Genomic DNA, 19861 nt, shown 5'->3' with positions numbered 1-19861 from the left:
TTGCTTTCGGCTTGGTACTCTTGATTATTTTTTAGTGTTGTTCCTTACATAAATAAAGTCAAACACTATACAGACAGTCGAGAAACTCATTAAGAACTTGTCTAAGTACTGCAGGCTGAACACGCAGTGACTTTTAAAAAACAACTACTCTCTGCTTTCTTGCACACATGCTGACTCACGGAAGATGGGATCTTGGTAATCACGGGTTGTTTATCTGCATAAGAACACGGGATAGCTTTCCTGGACGGTGTCAGCGGCATCACTCTAACAAATCACCAATTTTATGTGTTTGAGTTTGATGACAGTTCAATTAATCACCACCATAGCTGTTGACCCAAAATCAATGGACATATTAACATGTCATGTTAGCACATAATGATTACTTTCTTACAACTAAAAGGAAAACCGCAATTCCGTATTTTCTTGGCTATCTTTGGACAAGTCCTAAAATCAGCCGCAAGTTTTAGGAATGATCTTCAAACATCGGCCTCTCTGTCAAGAGTGTTTGCTTTAGGTTAAGTCCTACATGTATAGACAGGACCTTGGCTTGGTTTAGTTATTCTTGCACAAATATGGTGCTCTGTATTTAAAGGGACTTCTGCAAATAAGACGTAAATGGAAGTTTTAATCCTTGTCCTCCTTTGTGCCATTCATCATACCCCTGACAATGGCTGGATTCAGAGGCTGACTTTTGTTGTTGTTTTTTGTTTTGTTTTTTTTGCAAAGTGAACAATAACACAATTGACATCTTTCTGATTGTGCTGAGAAGAAGCAATCTTTGCCAGTGACTTCATTGTAATTACAGACTGCGTTTAATGTTTAAACATAGATTTGCTCTATAAAGACAAGCATGTCAATAAGCAATTACCAGCTCTCAAGCCGAATCAAAGTAAAGACACGATCACGAAGAAAAAACCTCATATGGTTATAACCAAATTAATGTTAAAAAAACAAAGCAAATACATAATAATTTTGTCATAAGATGCTACTTTTCTCTCAAGCTTTGATGGCGGTTAATTAATGGGTGAAACGTCAGGAAGTAGTGACGTGGATGAGTGGAGTGGAAGCTAATACCACATTTGGAAGTCTTATGCAGCAATCTCTGACATCTTCAGTAATTTTGATAAAGAATGTTGAATTACTAAAGCTTCTGTTTGGACTGCTGGGACTGCCGACTGTCCACTATTACCAACAAAGGCTGGACTACTGCGTGATGCAATTTGCCTCGAGACAAAAGTGATAAGAAAAGTTAGACGGAGACTGACAAGGTGTGTGATGAAGGGATTATAAGGTTGTTTAATTGTGATGCTGAAGAAGGCGACTTTAGTGGTTGAAAAATGGCAAGAAGCCCCCCAAAAAAACTGAGTAAGATCTTTCTGAGTACAAAACATCCAATGTTATGACATGGACAACTGTATAGTCCAGAAAATTACTAGTAATACTAATTGTAATTCAGCTTTGCTAAAAGTATATTATACTACTGGAATGTTCCTTTGTACTTACTAAATTCTCAGGACAAACGACTTCTGCCTTAAATCACGTGTGTTTGCAGTTAAAGATCAATACTTTTGCACTTAAGTTAATTGTCTCAAAGGTCCATAGCACATCTGTACGCTGCCACTCTGCAACGCTTAACACGCTCCCTCATCTCTCATTTGGAAACTGACGAAGAGACATTTACAGCTCAGTGGCTACAAATTAAAACATGGGCGTACCAAAGGCTACTATGAGCTTGGGTGTCTGTAGCGTGCTCTTGATGCCGCAGAATGCTTCGGGTAGGCTGCAGTAATGGTTGTATCTGGATGGATGTCAGCCAAGTTCATAGAATTAATGGAAACTATGGCAGACATTTTTATTTTTACACATATGACCATGAGAGAGGGTTGTGGAGTGCATGGCAAGGCAAGTGAGTGTTCTAAATCATTTGCTTGTGTCATAAGTGCGCATTCGACAAGCTGTGTATAAAGTACAGTAGTCTGTTTATGACAGTAGTGCCTTGATCTGGTGTGGTTGTGTACGGTTACAATTTTCTTTTTAGCAGGGTTGATCTTATAAATACACAAGATTAATTTGATTAATTTAACTGAAAAAAATGGAACAACTAACCATTGTTCTAATGATTGACACAAGTGACGTACAACTCATGCAAAAATGCAACTGGTTCATCTATTTGATGCACTCTAAAGAGCTAGCCTGTCGTGAATTGGACCTTGGTCACAACACAGCGCTCCAACAGAAAACAGTGTTTCATGGTGTTCCAGTTAAACGGCCCCTGCAGTATGTACATTTTCTGGTCTTTTCTTTGGCATCACACACTCTTAGTTGCCACTTATCTTCAAGAAACAAGCATTGTTGAACATGATGTGACAATACTGAATTAAATTGCATTGCCAGTATCCCATTATTCAATTTTTACAGCAGAATCACAGAACAAAAAACGTCACTGTGACAGTGGCACGCTGAAAAGTGGATCGACTATGAAATGTGAATGACCTCATTTTAAGTCAACATCCCAAGGAGACATTTATGTTGTATGTTCTTTACTTGCCTGATTTTTATTGCACATAAACAGATTTTAAAATAGATTTTTTTAAACATATATTTCTATTAGTAGTGAGTTAAACTGAAACACCAGAAGTGAAAGATCTTGTTTTGTAATGAGAAACGTACATGCAGCCAGTAAATGGCGACACCTGCTTGTTCACTTGGATCTTTTCAACAACTATTCTCCGGCTTATAGATGAATAATGCATCTTGCTTTATTAAATTATTATTATCTTGACAAATGCAAACACACCAACAGCCCTGTGGTATGTTGTTGCTGTCGTTATTGTGAAGTACTACACTTGACATTAATTTAATTTAATTTAATTTAATTTAATTTAATTTAATTTAATTTAATTTAATTTAATTTAATTTAATTTAATTTAATTTAATTTTTTTTCTTTTATTTATTTATTTCAAACAAGCACATAATCTTCGATCTCACTTTTAAGTCATTCAATCCAAGCCATTTTTCAAAAGCCGTCTCTCCCAGTACCATTTTTTGATTGTTTTGACTGTTTTTGTGTTCTTGGGCTATATAGACATGGTATATACCAAATGAAAAAAAATCGATCATCAGAAAAAAAAGTTTGTTTTTACCTTTTTTTGTTCTTTAGTAATCAGTATCCATCCATCCTTGCATACCTTCGTGTGAGAGCTGCTGTGTGTGAATAATGCATGCAACTAACCAGCTTATTGTAAAGACAAATTCCCCAGTGATATTATTATGTTATTGTATATATTAAACAAAGTTGCATTTTCACGCAATGCGGGGAAAATGTATATTGGAAGGAGTCTTATAATTCTACAACCTATTTTATTGAGCCTAGATTTATGCCACTGGCACTAGAAATCAATTTGCTAATTGACACAAAGTAACACACTATCATTCATGAAAAGCTCACTGTAAGGGTTAACAATACTCATAGGTGTTGGAAATCATATGTCTCATATTTCTCTATATGTATTAGAAGTAGTGGATGTTTGCTATATATCCTGCTAGATACTCAAGAAAATCAGTTGGGGCTCAATTAATGGCTTGGAGAACTGAAAGAAACTGGAGAATCAAGCTGAATAAACACACTCCCTAAGTTGTGCTCCAATTAAAATTCTTACTCACACACTTAAAAAAAGTGGCACACATTAAACAACAATAAAAAACAGAAGTTTCTTGCAAATGTGTTGCCTATTTTAGCCAAGAGAGGGTTTCTTTTAGCATTTCACCAGTGGACTGTTGAGTGTAATTAACGATTTGACAAGCTCACGCAAGCACAACTTCTCTCTATTCAGATATTGCAAACTATTTGTCAAGTTCTGAAGCTCATTAAATTTTAAGCTTGATGAGGCAGACAGCAAGTTGCTGTTTGCTGCCCTCTACTCATCAGCTCTCTTCCCTCTCAAGTGCTGTGCTGCCAAGAAGGCAGTGCCTGCCAGAGGCTGTGACACTCTTTTCATTCGGAGTTTCAACTTCCAAGGTCCAGCTCTTCATTACAGTCAGTGCAGGGCACGGTAGTGAAAGACACCATCTTGTACTCTTAAGTTCATTCTGAAGGTTGCTACTTTGCAGTGGATATAAATTTTGCTTGCTGGCATCAGCTATCATCGGATGGCATGAAAATAAAACAACATAAAACAAATATCCTCCCAAAAAAATTGTTGGAATGTACATACAGTACTATTTATCTCATCTGGAATAAAAAACATGGTCTGTTCATATTTTTTTAAAGGGGGTAACAGAATAAGGGTATTAACACACACTTTTTCACGCACTGTATATCAGAATAATCTGGGCAAAATTTTTGAAATAAGACTTGGAATTGAATAAATAAATAAAAGAGAGGAACATCCCCTCTGATCCCAAAATGAGAGTGGGAATTAATTGGTCAGATTTAGAGCCACGCCAGCTGTGGCCCTAGTTAATGTGAATAATGTTGTTTACATTTTTCCTTATTACCTGCGACACCTGCACAATGATTCAAAATGTTTTATCGTCTCTCCCCCCCGTCCCTTTTTGCCCCCCTCTCTCTCCTTTTTTGCAGCATGACTTTGACGCCAGACCAAGGTAAGACCAACTTTGATGTTTACCTTCTTTACAATGTGATACTTAACCGTAAACTGAGGGCACTTCAGAACTACTCTGTGTTACCATAACCACCATAAGACTCCCTAACCTGCATCCTAACATACACAAAGTACACAGTTTCAGCTTATTTTCAGTACACAACCAAGCTCACCTCTGCACATCAAGTACTTCCTATCCTCCGAAGCCATTGCTCACATGTGAGTCACGTTGATTTCCCAACAAGGTAATTAGTTGCTCTCAACTACGTGTGCCTGCTGGAATCACAAGAAGTGACAATCTTTCTTGTCTCCATCTCAATATTAGAGACACGCTCCAGAACTGTGTAAATGTGTGTCGGTGTGCACACATACAGTGTACATATATGTTTTTCTGTCATAAACGGAGTCAGGTTTTGCTTCTTGCACAATTCTAAAACTGATTATAAGGTAGGCGCTGACAGATATGTTATAAAGAGTTGTATCATTTCTGCTGCTGTTGCGGTTGGCTTGTCTCGATTTGCGACTAAAGAACATATTTCACCTTGATCTGTGTCTGACCGTCTCTAAAGGATTTGGAGACCAGATTTGTGCCTGACATATTGATCTGAAGCATTCTTACCTCAAAGAAGGAGGGCTCTTAGCACCTCCTGGTTGTTTGTCTCCTCTCAAATTACACCTTCCTTACTGCAAAACAATGTTGGCACATAGAACTCAGAGTAAGTCAGGCTCCGTACTACAAAATTTTAAAACCAGTTTAAGACTAAAGCCAGTTGAAAAATTGCAAGAATTAACATATTACACGGTTGAATCTTAAAGAGGTTCTAAGTAGAGCTTCAAAATGTAAAAGGAAGAAATGGGAGTGAGAGAAAACATTTTTTGAGAAAGTAATTTATTTCTAACAGGCAAATAGGCTGTTCATCCGCTGATCAAAAGTTTAAGGGGGACCTATTATACTTTCTCAGCTTTTCTGACCTAGAAATGGAGTTAGAATGTTGTATTCTCGTTTTAAACGATGCCAAAGTTTCAGATAATGAAGTTTGCACATTTGGAAGTGAGCCTCGTAAGATGATTGGGATGGCTCAAAACGCTTGGTTTCAGAGTGCGTCGGAAAACTGGACGTTTGTGATGCCACATATGGGCAGGCTTCCTTATATGGGCGTGCACTGTAGGCCAGATACGCTCTGCTTTGCCCGCCCTCATTGTTAGAAATGGCTCCCAGGAAGTGTTTGTTTACAATTCCCAACAACGCAAAACATCAGGCAGAAGTGGTTGGAGTTCCTGATTCGCTACCATTAAAACAAAAAGATTTGAATCTGTCAACATGGGTCAGTATGCAGATGGACTAGCCGACAAACATTTGCTGAAGCCTGACGCCTTTCCAACGGTACTAGGTTGTGTCGGAGAGTCGGAAAAGCAAGCAGTAAATAATTTATCAGTGTCCTAACTGTTTATTTTGTGTAAGTAATGGAACAAAAGAGGTTGTCTGTGTAGCATTATATAGTGTGCATACGGGGAGTGAGGTTGCTATATAGCCATTCCCTACCACAATCAGTGGGTCTAGACAAGTAACACTAAAATGCTAAAGCTACTTACCATTCAGAGACATCTTAAACTAACCTCCTTTCTTGAGAAGCTTCCGACCATCTAATCTCTACTTAGGGATCGGATTCGGGATCCAATACAAGTGGACATTTTGAAGGTGGGTCGTGAGTGGAATAAATTAAAACAGACCATTTTCACAGGAAGCACGAAATGCAAAGAAGATCTGGAAGATCTTGAACACTTTCTGTGCTGGTTATTGTGTGCAGCTCCTCTATAGGAGTCTGCAACTCAATACAAAGTGCGGAAAAATTTGCATAATAGGTCCCCTTCAAGACCCTAGCTCAAATAAACCCTGAACCCCATAAATTTTTTTCTTTTAAAGGTTGTGGTCCTCAACTTTTGATCAGCTGATGAACACCCTATTTGACTTTAACGGTTCACTTTCACTTTAAAATGGTTGTGTTTGATCGACTGAGAACCAGCCTCCAACAGTTCAAAATTTGACTTCTTGCCATTTTTTAACTGGCCTTAAAATTTTGATCAGGAGTGTATTTAGTGGAAAACAAAATTATACTTTAACTTTTTTCTGACATCATGATCCAAACGCGCATCCGGGAATTTCTCTCTGGTGTGTAATGGGCCTTACTTTTAATGAGCAAGAAAAGCCCATAACCCAAGCTGCCGCAGTGTGCCAACATGTAATATGTTATTGATGGTTCAGCCTGTATTATGAGCTCCCGGCTCTGGAGCAGATGGCAACAAGGTTGGACCGAAGGGCGTGATGCAACTGCCCTTGGCAAGGTTAACCACTACATCTTACACACTTTGTGATTATAATTACTCTCAAGTTCCCCATATTACACTAAAATGCTGTTGGTGCAGAATCCAATATAGCTGTTATGGGCAATAACTTTGGGAACAAACAACAAGATAAACATAATGCGGGGGGATGTTAGTGAAGAACTGTACTGCGAAGATTGATTAATGTATTGAGGCACCTTGAGTACATTTAGGGAGAACGAGCAAGAAAATATAACACGATCAGGATTTTGTGCAGTGTAATCTCGTCAGCAGATTATAGAGCAGAAACAGAAATCCACTGTCTGAGCCCTATATCACTGCTATAGACAGAGCTTCCCCCCGGACCACAATCCGCTACCCACGTACATCTTTTCCAAGACTTTCTCATCTATACAATGCCTGCCAAGATCCTCTGAGTATAAATCTTGGTTTACTCACCTAAGCTCAAACACCACACTGTAACGATAATGAGATTTATTTCAATTTCATTTCCATTCCTTTAATTTAACCCCCATGTCTCCTGTGCCCTTCCCTTTGTGTTTTACATATAGTGTGTTGCATATAAATGTGCCTTAATTGCATTTGTGTGACCATGCACCACACAGCCCATTTATCCAGTTGGACAAATGTTTTTAATGATAATTTTATTTATTTAATTTGTTAAACTGCATTTATACGTAGCATATACTGTATTTGCAAAATATAAATGAAACCATATCAGATACTATATAGAGGAAACATGTTAAAAGTGTTAATGGTGGGTTTAGATAAATAGCTCATTGGTATTTTAAGTAATATAGTACATCATGGCTCCAAAGTGCTAATAACACTGCTTATCCTCACGAGGGTCACACGGGGTGCTGGAGCCTATCCCAGTTGGTACACCCTGGACTGGTGGCCAGCCAATCACAGGGCACATATAGACAAACAACCATTCAAACCCAACAAACCCATAGGGAGAACATGCAAACTCCACACAGACGTGGCCGAGGGTGGAATTGAACTCGGGTCTCCTAGTTGTGAGGCCTGCGTGCTCACCACTCGTCTGTCGTGCAGCCCCACCATCACATGTTAATCTTGATATTTTCAAGTTAAAAATAACATTGAACAGCATATTTTCTGTTCTCGAATGTTTAAATACAATTTTTAAATTTTTTGTCACTTCTTGTTGAGTCTAGAGCAGGGGTCTCAAACTCAATTTACCTGGGGGCCACTGGAGCTAGGGTCTGGGCAAGGCTGGGCCACATCAGGTTTTCCAAAAAAAAAAACGCATTTATTAAAAACAGAAAAATATACAAACTTTTTCAGTGCTTTGGTTCCGATTTTCTACAATAAAAGCTCTGATAAAACATTCCACTGTTCTCAAATATCTTAATTTTTATTTTTCTGCACAAAATAAGATGAAAAATAAATAAACAAATCAAGAATAAAGAAAATCAATCAGTAATAAATAAATATAATAATAATAATAATAAAACGGCAAATAATAAAAACATAAGAAACCACATATAGTTGGTGGGTAGACAAATTATTTTTTTCAGATTAAAATGAACAAAGCATTATTAGAGCCCTGTAGACATGACAAAACACGACTATAGTCACATTTATACTCTCTTTATTTACAACATATTGCGCAACTGCAGGGTCTTGAGACACATGCTAACTCGCAAACTAGAGAGCTAGCGACCTAAACGGTAGCCTTCAAGTTATTTCCTTTAAACTTAAATAGCCAAAAACTTACCACTTCCACACGGATAGGGAGGATAACTATTAACAGTTATTTAACCTTTAACATGAACATTAATCAAACGTAATAATTTTTTCTGGGTACATGATACCATACAGCATCCATATCAAACTTGCGCGGGCCGCACTAACATTAAACTTTCATATCAAGGCGGGGGCCTCAAACTAGTGTCCTGCAGACCACATTTGGCTCGCTGGCCGCGTGTTTGAGACCCCTGGTCTAGAGAAAGACGAGCAAGTAATATTTAAACTCGAAGTTCCAACCCAGAAGTGACCGTTCAATCCGATGCTTTCTCAATTGTTATGGTTCAGTTCTGGATGAATTTCTTCTTATATTATGTCCGCTCATTGTGTTGAAACTTTTGCTGGAACATTGCAGAAGGTAAGCTTGTTCACATTTCCAAAAGACACCATTCGTCGTGTCAGAAGGAAATTAAAAGTCAAAACCCACAAGACGTTCCACCATGAAAAAGCGCGCCAAGGTGGCAGTAAGTCAATATAGACTTTTTTCTAATGTTCTTTATAGTGACCAGCTTAAGTCCTAATCAAGTCTTGATTCTGCACTGGCTTGGTTAACTTGGCTTTGCTACGAGTTCATGTTGGTTCCTGGAATTTTTTTCTGATCGTGACGTCACAGCCAAGATGCCGTCAGTTCAAATAACACGCTGAGGGGGCGTGTCAAAATCAGCGCTTCATTTCACTCCTATTTCATAGTTGCTTGTTGATCTGACAGCAGCATGACAAAACGAACTACCCAGCCTTTTGCATGATTAACTGAGTTAACACAAGGGAGGGACTCGCATGCAATGTGAGTCAGCAAAAGCATTGCAATCGTAGTCACAAAATTCTCTTTGATACTATTTTTTTAAACCTTCCAGTTGATATTCATGAACTTTATAATTTTTAAACATGAGTGAAAGAACAGCGGGTAAATTATGGAGCTGGAGGGAAAACGTATTTGGCAGGAAGGCCTGTATGTTCGATGTGCTCAGTGAAGAACAGAAAACACCATAAAAGTCAATAATTTTACACCATAATGGGCTTTGTGTTTAAGCTCAGATTTGATCACTACGGTCTCATCGTTGGTATAAAAAAAAAATAATAATAATGTTGAACTGTAACTGTGACATCACACACATACAAAGGAAATCACACTTGTGCTGTCAATCATTTGGATGCTCATTGAGCGGTACAGCTGTCTTAAAAAGATACTGCAGACTTAAGTCTGTCCAGGTTTGCTGAGGTCTTGTGAGAGATTCGGTGTCACATCACGACATTTTTCCGAAGTTTTTGCAAATGTTTAGAGTGTTCAAAGTTACTGAAACATTAACATCCTCTGATTTTTATGTTCGTAATGTTTACCCCCAAGCCAACAACTATGTACTTAATAAACTGTACATCTATCAGTATATTTATACATACACCGAGTTATTCTAATAATCTCTTGGTTGCACTCACATGTTTGACACTCTCAGACCTGCTGACACAAGTCCATGGTGCACGAAGTGAGGAATTTTGACTTCCCTCTTTCATCGCTCACATGAACGTGAAGACACAGAGCACCTCTGACAGAGCATGGAATTGGAGACGTTGAAGGATATCTTATCAGCCTATCTGTCTGGGTAGTTTGCCCTTCACATGGTCAAACAGATGAGCTAAGCGAAGCAGGGATTTGTCAGGGGACCATAGTTAGATGGTCAGAGGACATAGGAGAGAACGAAGAAATAAAGGCAGACGAGGACTTGCATTTACTCGGGAACAATACTCATTGCTTGCTATGAAAATGTTCTTATGCTACATTTTGTGTATATTGTCTGCATTGTAGAGAGCAAATTAATTTTGTTTATACAGTGCAGTCGTCCCTCCCCACATTGTGGTTCGAATCTCACAACCTCATTCTTTCACTGTTATTCAAAAATATATCAGTTAATAAATCCTATTAGTAAACAAAAATATCCATATTGGAGGGTCTTGTATTTACCGGTACTTATACTTGTTTTTTTGCACATTCTAATAAAGCAAATAGGGGTCTATAAATTCCATACAACAGTAGACAGAATGGCGGCACGGTGTTCGAGTGGTGAGCGCGCAGACCTCACAGCTAGGAGACCAGGGTTCAATTCCACCCTCTGTGTGGAGTTGTTTCTCCCCGTGCATGCGTGGGTTTTCTGGCGACTCCAAATTGTCCATAAGTATGAATGTGAGTGTGAATGGTTGTTTGTCTATATGTGCCCTGTGATTGGCTGGCGACCAGTCCAGGGTGTACCTCGCCCGAAGACAGCTGGGATAGGCTCCAGCACTCCCCGCGACCCTCGTGAGGAAAAGCGGTAGAAAATGAATGAATGAATGAGTAGACAGAATGTTGATCCCTTACAGTTAGAAAAAAACACACATCGTATATTTTTACATGTAGATTATACATTTCTCCTAAAAATATACTCCCATATTATTATTCACATTTATGTAAAGAAATACAGAGTTTATAGGCCAAAATGTAGAATTATGCCTTTTGATTTGGCCAATAAAAGACATAAGTCGACTGCATCCAGTTGGTCTAATGCATATACTTTTTTTTCAAGTATTTGGTAAGGGGTCTGCTAGTTTACTGTGTATTGCTTTGAAAGTACTTCTAGTATTGACCTGCACTCTAGATGAATAGAGAGCTGTGATCCCAGAGAGCAAAGATAAGGCGTTAAGTGTCTGCAATGCATCCAAGGATATAGCGTGGCAGAATCGGGTTACTACTGTGTTTGAGTTGATGCACTCAAGTCTGTGGCGCCAATGAATAATGGATTGTTAATCCATGTGTGCAAGATACAGTACATCCCTCGACCCGAATATCCTTCTCTGCCCTTTCTCCATGCTGTTGGTGTTGCATGTTTGTATTTATTTTATATTCAGTTTGTCCTCACACTTTGATTGTAGGGTACCGGATTGCGTTTTCAAGGTCCTTTGTATAGTTTCTGAAAAATAATTATATTCTTACAAGAATAGTTGAGGCATCATAAAGCTGCATAAGCACTGAAATCAAAATTCTTAGTTTATTCCCTGGAGATAAATGACGACTTTGATAGTCAACAATTGAAACGATTGAAGACTTTACAGATCGCAAATAGGTTGCTCTCATTAAAGAAAATTCCAAGATAAATAATATGAATGATACAAAGTTGGTGGTGGAGCAGTGGGGGAAGTGTCCACTCCGGCCAAAAAACCTTGATTTGGCCCCCTGTGTAATTGACTTTGACATCCATGCTCTAGCAGGTCACTGACTTGGTCGAGAATATTCAATTTCTTTGACCCAGTCTGTGGGTCTGTAGTCTGTAAAACTAGGGATCTGCATACACTTCTGTCACAATGTTGCTTTATTCTAAATACACTGTTGGGATGTATGACAGTATAATCATCATAAAAAATTGTCCAAATACTTCTGGACCGAACTGTGGATGTGAATACAGGGCAGTAATACTGCTTTTTTTCCCAAGCTCATCTTGTTAATTGCTTCTTACTCAACCTGATCATTGAATTACCCATTCAGATTCTTACTGTCTCTTCCAATCATTATTTTTTTTCTAGAATCCTTTGCAAATTATTCTTTCTGTGAAGTCTGACAAATTGTCTGATAAAGTATTCACTGCAGTTCTTTTTCCCTGCTACAAAAAAGGGGATTTTTATAGGGAAGGTTTCTGTGTGTTTGTGTTTACAAGGATGTAGAGTTGTTCACTCAGGCAGTTATTTGAAAAGATAAAGTATAGTAAGTAGTAAGTGTGGTAATTTATTGAGTGCATCTGGGGAACATTTGGTATAATTTGTAGGAAAGGGATCAGAGATGGCATACGCAGCGTATTGGACAGGAAAATCTTCCATCGTTCAGTCATAGGCCACACACTATATTCTGTATCTGTCACGCTCTGATTACCATCATAATTCTTCAACATGATATCATTTTAATGGAAGTAACATTTTTCACTGCTGAGATATTGATCAGTAATAACAACATTAATGGTCTATGGCCACACTCGCAGGGCTGTATAACGTACTCATACTGTCTGCTCATCACATGCTTGTCACTGGAGTGGAGTGAAGCAAAAACTTGGCACATTTTACCATGATGTCATAACACTATTCTTAAGGGATTACTGTTTTGATACCAAAATTTACTAATAGGAATTCAAATACGACCAATCAAGGGTGTACCACGCCTCTCGCTCAAAGACAGCTGGGATAGGCTCCAGCATAACTGCGACCCTAGTGCGTATAAGCAGCATCGATGGATGGATTCAAACTGATACACAGTGCTACTCAAATGTTTTATTCAAAAACAAGAAATAGACCCGAATTAATATTGTGCAGTGATTCTCAACTGGTGAATCGGGAGCAGATCGCAGACTTCAGCAGATCGCCGGTCTTGCCAAAAAAAAATGTCACGGTGCGATTTGTGAGTTTTTCGGTTCGACCCCAGGATGCAGATATGAGGACCCAAATGCAGGTGAAAATATATTTATTTTGGCTATGCAGCAGAATGACGCGTTAGCAAGTCCAACTCAACACAAGACAATGAACCGACAACGAAAGGAACTAAATAGGCAACACAAAATAGGAAACAGGTGCGGGAGATAATTGAAAGGAACGGAAAACGAAACAACAGAGGAAGTGAATACAAAATAAGGGCATGAACGAGGAACAGAGGAAAAGGAACTAAACAAGCTGTCATAGGGGTTGACAAAAACAGTGATGTCCCTGAATGCCCCTTGTGTCTCTTGCTTTGCCACCATAAGGTGCGTGTCATGTTTATGGCCGACTTGGCAAAACAAGGCAAGGACATTGTGTGGGAACTTTAAGGGATAGTTACAATCGGAAGCCCGGAAAAGCAACCACAACAATATTGGTTGTGCATTATAACGCTTCTGTTCATTGATATAGTGAAGTAGTATGTAGATATGCAATGATGTGTAAATCATTTTTAAAAGCAGTGCTCAATCATATGGAGCCCAGTAAGTGTGACAAGCCATCATGAGTCAGCAACTTCATATTCTGTTGTCCAGTAAGGCTTAAAAACATAGGATAATGTTGCGCATTCCGTATGACACAAATAAAAAAAAGCTCCACACATGCACATTGCATCGTGTCGGTATTGGGATAGAATCATAGGTCTGATCTCAGTTTTGTTAAGATGCGGGAAGATAGTGATAGACTGAACCAAGGGGCAATGAATCAGTGCCTTATCAAGTCCCTGGCCCCAGGTAGGAACTGTCAAGACAGAAATAGCGAGTAACGCACGCATACACACACACACACACACACACACACACTTGGCAGACATCTCCTTTCCCACAGCTCCTACAGTCGGACACAGCAGCATCACAGCAAATGTTGGTTGACTCAGTGGGTCGTGCCGTCTCCCTCTCTCAATGTGTCCCCATGCTCGGTTGTCATTCAAGTGAAGAGAGGAAAGCGTATGCGAAGGTCGCAATGTTTAATTCAGCAGCCCTACCACCAGCCCTGACACCATGTACTGTTGGTATATAGTATTAGCTAAAGAGAAAAAGACATGGTTGGGATTTAATTATCCAAGGAATCTAATGGGAAATTTAGTGGACCCTATGCAAAATCACCTTAACACAACATTATTCTGCAAGGCAAAATGCATGAATAAAAAATGTAATTATGTTTCCTCACAAGTATCCCTGTGGACGTTGTTTTTTTCTTTCAAAAGTGACCATTCCTCACTGTCGTAGACTCGGTGTTTAAACTGTGGATAGTTTGTGGAATCAAACTATGGAATGGATTGAGTAAGGATCTCAAACAATGCACAACGATGAGCCAATTCAAGAAACAATACAAGCAGTTGATGTTTGCTAAATACAAGGATGAAGAGTCTTGAACCAGTCATGATGTGCTATATATATCACTATATTGACACTTACTATGGTACCCATTATGGCATTGGATGCTCATATCACCTTGTACTTTGGTACGAGGTGCATTATTAAAAAAAAAACAAAAAAAAAACTTAAACTGTATTATGGAAAGCAGGAAGTGAACAAATGTAACAGTTACTGATTGTAATAAGCTTTGCTTTTTCCTACTCCTTTTGGACATGTGGAACCGTTAACTGATTATGTGATGCATTCAATTGTAATTTGATGCATGTTCAAATGAAATAAAACCAGTACCATTGAACAAAAATTAGCTTCATGTTTGATATTAGCAGATAACACTATGAATTGTTTTCATTGTCTTTGATACATACTGCTTAAAAGTGTGGTTGTTTGCTGCAGAAAGCATTACGGATTGGGTTTTCTGACAAATATAGCTAAAATAAAATGTCATCTGCCAAGCAGAATCATATTTCATACATTGTTGTTTCTCTTGAACCAATGTTTTGATGATTCTGCTGAAATTTGACCAACAGCACTGTCGAGGGATGTCCTGCACATACAGTATAGTCTCCCATGCAAATGACATAAGTTTCAAAATATAGCGGCTCTGCAGCCAATCCTGATATCCCTAATCTACTTTAGAGTGCAAATTCCAATTTATAACTTTGCTGTTTACATTCATATTGTTGTTGAGTAGCTGTTAATTCAGCTTGTAATGGTAATGGTAATGGTTTTATTTCATTTGAACATGCATCAGATTACAATTGAATGCATCACATAATCAGTTCACAGTTCCACATGTCCAAAAGGAGTAGGAAGAAGCAAAGCTTATTAAATCCTACCCCTCCATCTGGTACTTTTACAATCAGAAACTGTTTCATTTGTTCACTTCCTGCTTTCCATAATACAGTTTACATTTACAATCAGCAACTGTTTCATTTGTTCACTTCCTGCTTTCCTTAATACAGTTTAATACAGTTTTTTTTTCTAATTGTTGCAATAGAAAGATAATTATACTGTAGCACAGGGCAATTTCTTTATCCCACAGTGTGTTTAACACTCAAAGAGGCAAATAAGGGGGCAGGGATAGATGTGCCAAATGAGTCCTTTATCACCAAGTCGAGAGTTGCTGAAATCTGAAGCTAGTGTTTTGTTCAGCTCGTCTGTCTGAGTGCCCTCCTCACTGATGGCTTGGATGACAGGATTTGGATGCAAAGGGCTATTTTCAGTATGACAGAAGGCTTTGCCTAATAGGCAGTCTGTTTTCAAGCTCCGTTTCACAGCACTTTTTCTTCCCTTTCTCCTCGGCATATGTGCCTCTAATGTCTTTCCACTACAGAGGAGTTTCAGAAAGAGGAGGAGTCACGATCATTTCTCAAAACATGGTGTAAACAATATTTTCATTTCAAAGCCTTTCCAGTGCAGTGCAGTTTCTGTGGTAACGTGTCAGCCACCTGGTCATTTTGCTGATGAAGATGGCGCCGACAGTCTACTGTCTGAGAGAGGGCTGTGAGAAAGAGGCAACAGGGGGGCAAGGCTGCCAGCCTGCCAAGTGTGTAGGCACTGCTGTGACCAGTCGGTCCTCATAATGGTTGTTTGGCCGTGTGACAAAAGCAGCTCAGTGGTCACGTCAGGCCTAAAAAGGTCTCCTCGCAGGAAACCTGAAAAAATACAGCCTTTCTGGTGGGATAATGAAAAGGTTGAGGAGATAGACAGAAGTGAATTATTAGAAGAGACGTGCGTGATTGGAAAGAGTCAGTATTCATGAGATGCAATCCACCATCAGTGCTATCCGTAATATAACTTGGAAGGTGCAAAAGTTGCAATATAAGAAGTCAAAAGTAAAGTGAAGAATGGAGACCATGTAGATGCTCTCTATTCATGACTTCTGAACTGAAGCGATGTACTCTCAGAAGAACAGATACTACTTTATCTCCCTAATGTATTTTCTCCGACTTTTCTCCGAGTTGGGCATTAAATTCAAACTTCAAAAAGCGTATTAGATACTACATATTTTCAAAAACGCTCCTTTCTTTAAATGTTTGAAGCCCCTCGGAAAAGTAGTTTTTTCCTCAATTTGCATGTATCATTGATTTCTTGACCTCAGAGCTGCATAATGAAGAATAATAAACACTACGGGTGCCTCAAGGTTGTGTGCCGCATAGCTGCTAGGTGCTTGGAAACCATCTTGGTTACCGCCGCTGGCAAGAAATTTCAAGCTAACAAGGACAGGCTTCTATTAAAATTAATTTGGTGAGAAATATAGCTTCACTTTGAATTGTCTACCTACTTCGGTAATACAATTGCCTGTCAATTCAGATTACAAAAGCCTCATTAAACCACTCACGGGACGATGCACAATAGTCTTTTACATTTGTCCCTACGGATATGCATATTTTTCTATGTGTTTTGGCCTTTCATCCACACACAAATGTAGGTTTTTGCCCTTTTTTGGGCAAAATTTTTTTGAAAACTTCAGCTTCAGCATTTATGTGTGGACGGTTATTGGCTTATTGCCGAAAGATGACGGAAACAATTACCGTATGTGCTATCATTTCCACATTATTCATTCATTTTCTACCGCTTTCCCTCATGAGGGTTGCGGGTGGTGCTGGAGCCTATCCCAGCTGTCTTCAGGCGAGAGGCGGGGTACACCCTGGACTGGTCGCCAGCCAATCACAGGGCACATATAGACAAACAACCATTCACACTCACGTTCATACCTATATGGACAATTTGGAGTCGCTAATTAACCTAGCATGTTTTTGGAATCTGGGAGGAAACCGGAGTACCCGGAGAAAACCCACGCATGCACGGGGAGAACATGCAGACTCCACACAGGTGGAATTGAACCCTGGTCTCCTAGCTGTGAGGTCTGCGCGCTAACCACTCGACCGCCGTGCCGACCCATTTCCACACTATTCATTCATTTTCTACCGCTTTTTTCCTCACAAGGGTCGCAGGGGTGCTGGAGCCTATCCCAGCTGTCTTTGGGCGAGAGGCGGGGTACACCCTGGACTGGTCGCCAGCCAATCACAGGGCACATATAGACAAACAACCATTCACACTCACATTCATACCAATTTGGAGTCGCTAATTAACCTAGCATGTTTTTGGAATCTGGGAGGAAACCGGAGTACCCGGAGAAAACCCACGCATGCACGGGGAGAACATGCAGACTCCACACAGGTGGAATTGAACCCTAGACCTCAAGCTGGTGGGACAACAAGTTGTTATTTTCAGAAGATTGACGTTTGCATGGAAAGGACATTTTAATTGTGTTTGACTCAGCCCTGTTATATAGTACGCCTGTTTTGTACCACATAACTACTTCTGATGGAGCCAATTCAACAAGAGCAATTAGCGATACACACAGGATTATTTCAGCGTCACAACAGATGGAAAGCATTAGAGTTCTGGCTTGATCAATAAAATTAACTACACTTAACAGCATGATTGTGCACGCCTGGTAGACAGAGAACGGTTTAAACTGCCGCTGTGTGGATGTAGAACAGGCATTTGGTGTGGACATAGCCTGGCATGAATTGATGCTAATAGCTTATCAGTTATTTTTGCATGTTGTTTATTCATGAATTTAGCAAATCTTGCTCGAGAAAACAATAATAGATGAACTCTGTGTGAGTTATGTTTTCCCTGAGCGCTGCCATCTTGAATGACATCACGCAAAACCTTAGCAAATGATGCCAGATCACCGCTTATCTTCCAAGAGCTCAGTTCAGCAACTAAGTGACACTTAATAGATCTTGTGAATTAAGCTGTTACAGCACAGTCCTCCAGCATTCATTCGCCATCAATAATCTTTATCCTCAATAATGGTTGTGACAATCGAGGGGTTGAAAAGAGAGAAAAGGAAAAGAGCTGCCAATAATTTTGGGCGTTTTTCCTCTCTCGTAGATTTTTATTATGGTCATTTTCACTTCCATGGTGATGGCTTTCCTTTTCTTTGGCGCACTGCCACTTGGGAGACATATTAAAGTGTAAAAAGTCAATGTTGTCCATACTCAGTGCAGCTTCGCAGTCATACACTGAACTGGTGTAATACTCAAGCAAGAATTGTCTTTATGGAACAAAATGTAATTACAGTGGAACATTGGTTAGTATCATTAATTCCTTCCAGAAAAGTCTGACTCTAAGTAACAAGGACAGAAACCAAATCAATTTTTCCCATGAGCTATAATGTAAATCCATAGAATATGTTTCATAAAAATGTTAACACAAAACACATTTTTATAGGAGGGCTGCACGGCGGTCGAGTGGTTAGCGCGCAGATTTCACAGCTAGGAGAACCGAGTTCAATTCCACCCTCGGCCATCTCTGTGTGGAGTTTGCATGTGCTTCCCGTGCATGCCTGGGTTTTTTCCTGGTACTCCGGTTTCCTCCCACATTCCAAAAACATGCTAGGTTAATTGGCGACTTCATATTGTGCATAGGTATGAACCCTCGTGAGGATAAGCGGTAGAAAATGAATGAATGAATGAACATTTTTATAGGTGCACAATTACAGTTTTGCATGCTGTAAAGAATTTGAAATAATGATGATTCACTTTCATTCTTGACGGGATTGTCTCCAAAGACACAATGTGGCAACGAGATCAACCACTACCACCTTCACCTTCCTTTCAGCGTCTTGAACTACTGGCAATGAGTGACACATATGTCTTTGTTGTATATTATTCAAGTGAAACATGAGTTATTAATTGTTTTTGGTTGGGTCTAGAACAGATGATTTTATATTTTTCATTACTCCTATGGGGGAAATGTATTTAGAATGGAGTACAACCAGCGTACTAGAATGTAGTGTGTTCCACTTTTGAGGTTGCATAATACATTATATTGGCTGGCGACCAGTCCAGGGTGGGAAGTCCCGAAGACAGCTGGGATAGGCTCCAGCACCCCTACAACCCTCGCGAGGATAAGCGGTAGAAAATGAATGAATGAATCATACATCATCAACTTATCTTCAGAGGATAACTTTTGAATTTCATGGTTTAACTGATCAGAATTCCCAAGTTTAACTTCTATGTGGGCTGACTTTGCGCTTTGCAGCACTGAAGGGACTGCTTAAGAGAGAGAAGCCTACCAATTTGAACAGAAACTTAAGAAGAAGTGTTGAAGTATGCAGCTGCATTATGCCGGAAGCACAAAGTAAAATATGCTGAAAGACATTTCACAAAATTCAAAGTGGGCAATACACATGTTATGACCACAGTATATTATATAGTAGGCTACATCTTAGAAGTTGCTGCAGTTTCTTTCTATTAATCTTC

At 39.3% G+C, this 19861-nt stretch overlaps 1 protein-coding gene across 1 annotated transcript in view; it reads left to right on the top strand.

Annotated features, from left to right (window-relative positions):
• The window catches only part of trim44 (tripartite motif containing 44), a 46482-nt gene that overhangs the window by 13121 nt on the left and 13500 nt on the right, over nucleotides 1-19861 (top strand). The window contains exon 5 of the mRNA XM_058076014.2: nucleotides 4584-4606. Within this exon, the coding sequence (XP_057931997.2) occupies nucleotides 4584-4606 (23 nt within the window). The remainder of the gene's footprint in view (nucleotides 1-4583; nucleotides 4607-19861) is intronic.

The sequence above is a fragment of the Doryrhamphus excisus genome, linkage group LG1, assembly GCF_037039965.1.
Source record: "Doryrhamphus excisus strain RoL-2023G ecotype Guam linkage group LG1, RoL_Dexc_Guam_v1.1, whole genome shotgun sequence".
NCBI classification, from domain to species: domain Eukaryota; kingdom Metazoa; phylum Chordata; class Actinopteri; order Syngnathiformes; family Syngnathidae; genus Doryrhamphus; species Doryrhamphus excisus.
This window is presented reverse-complemented; position numbering and strand designations above follow the sequence as displayed.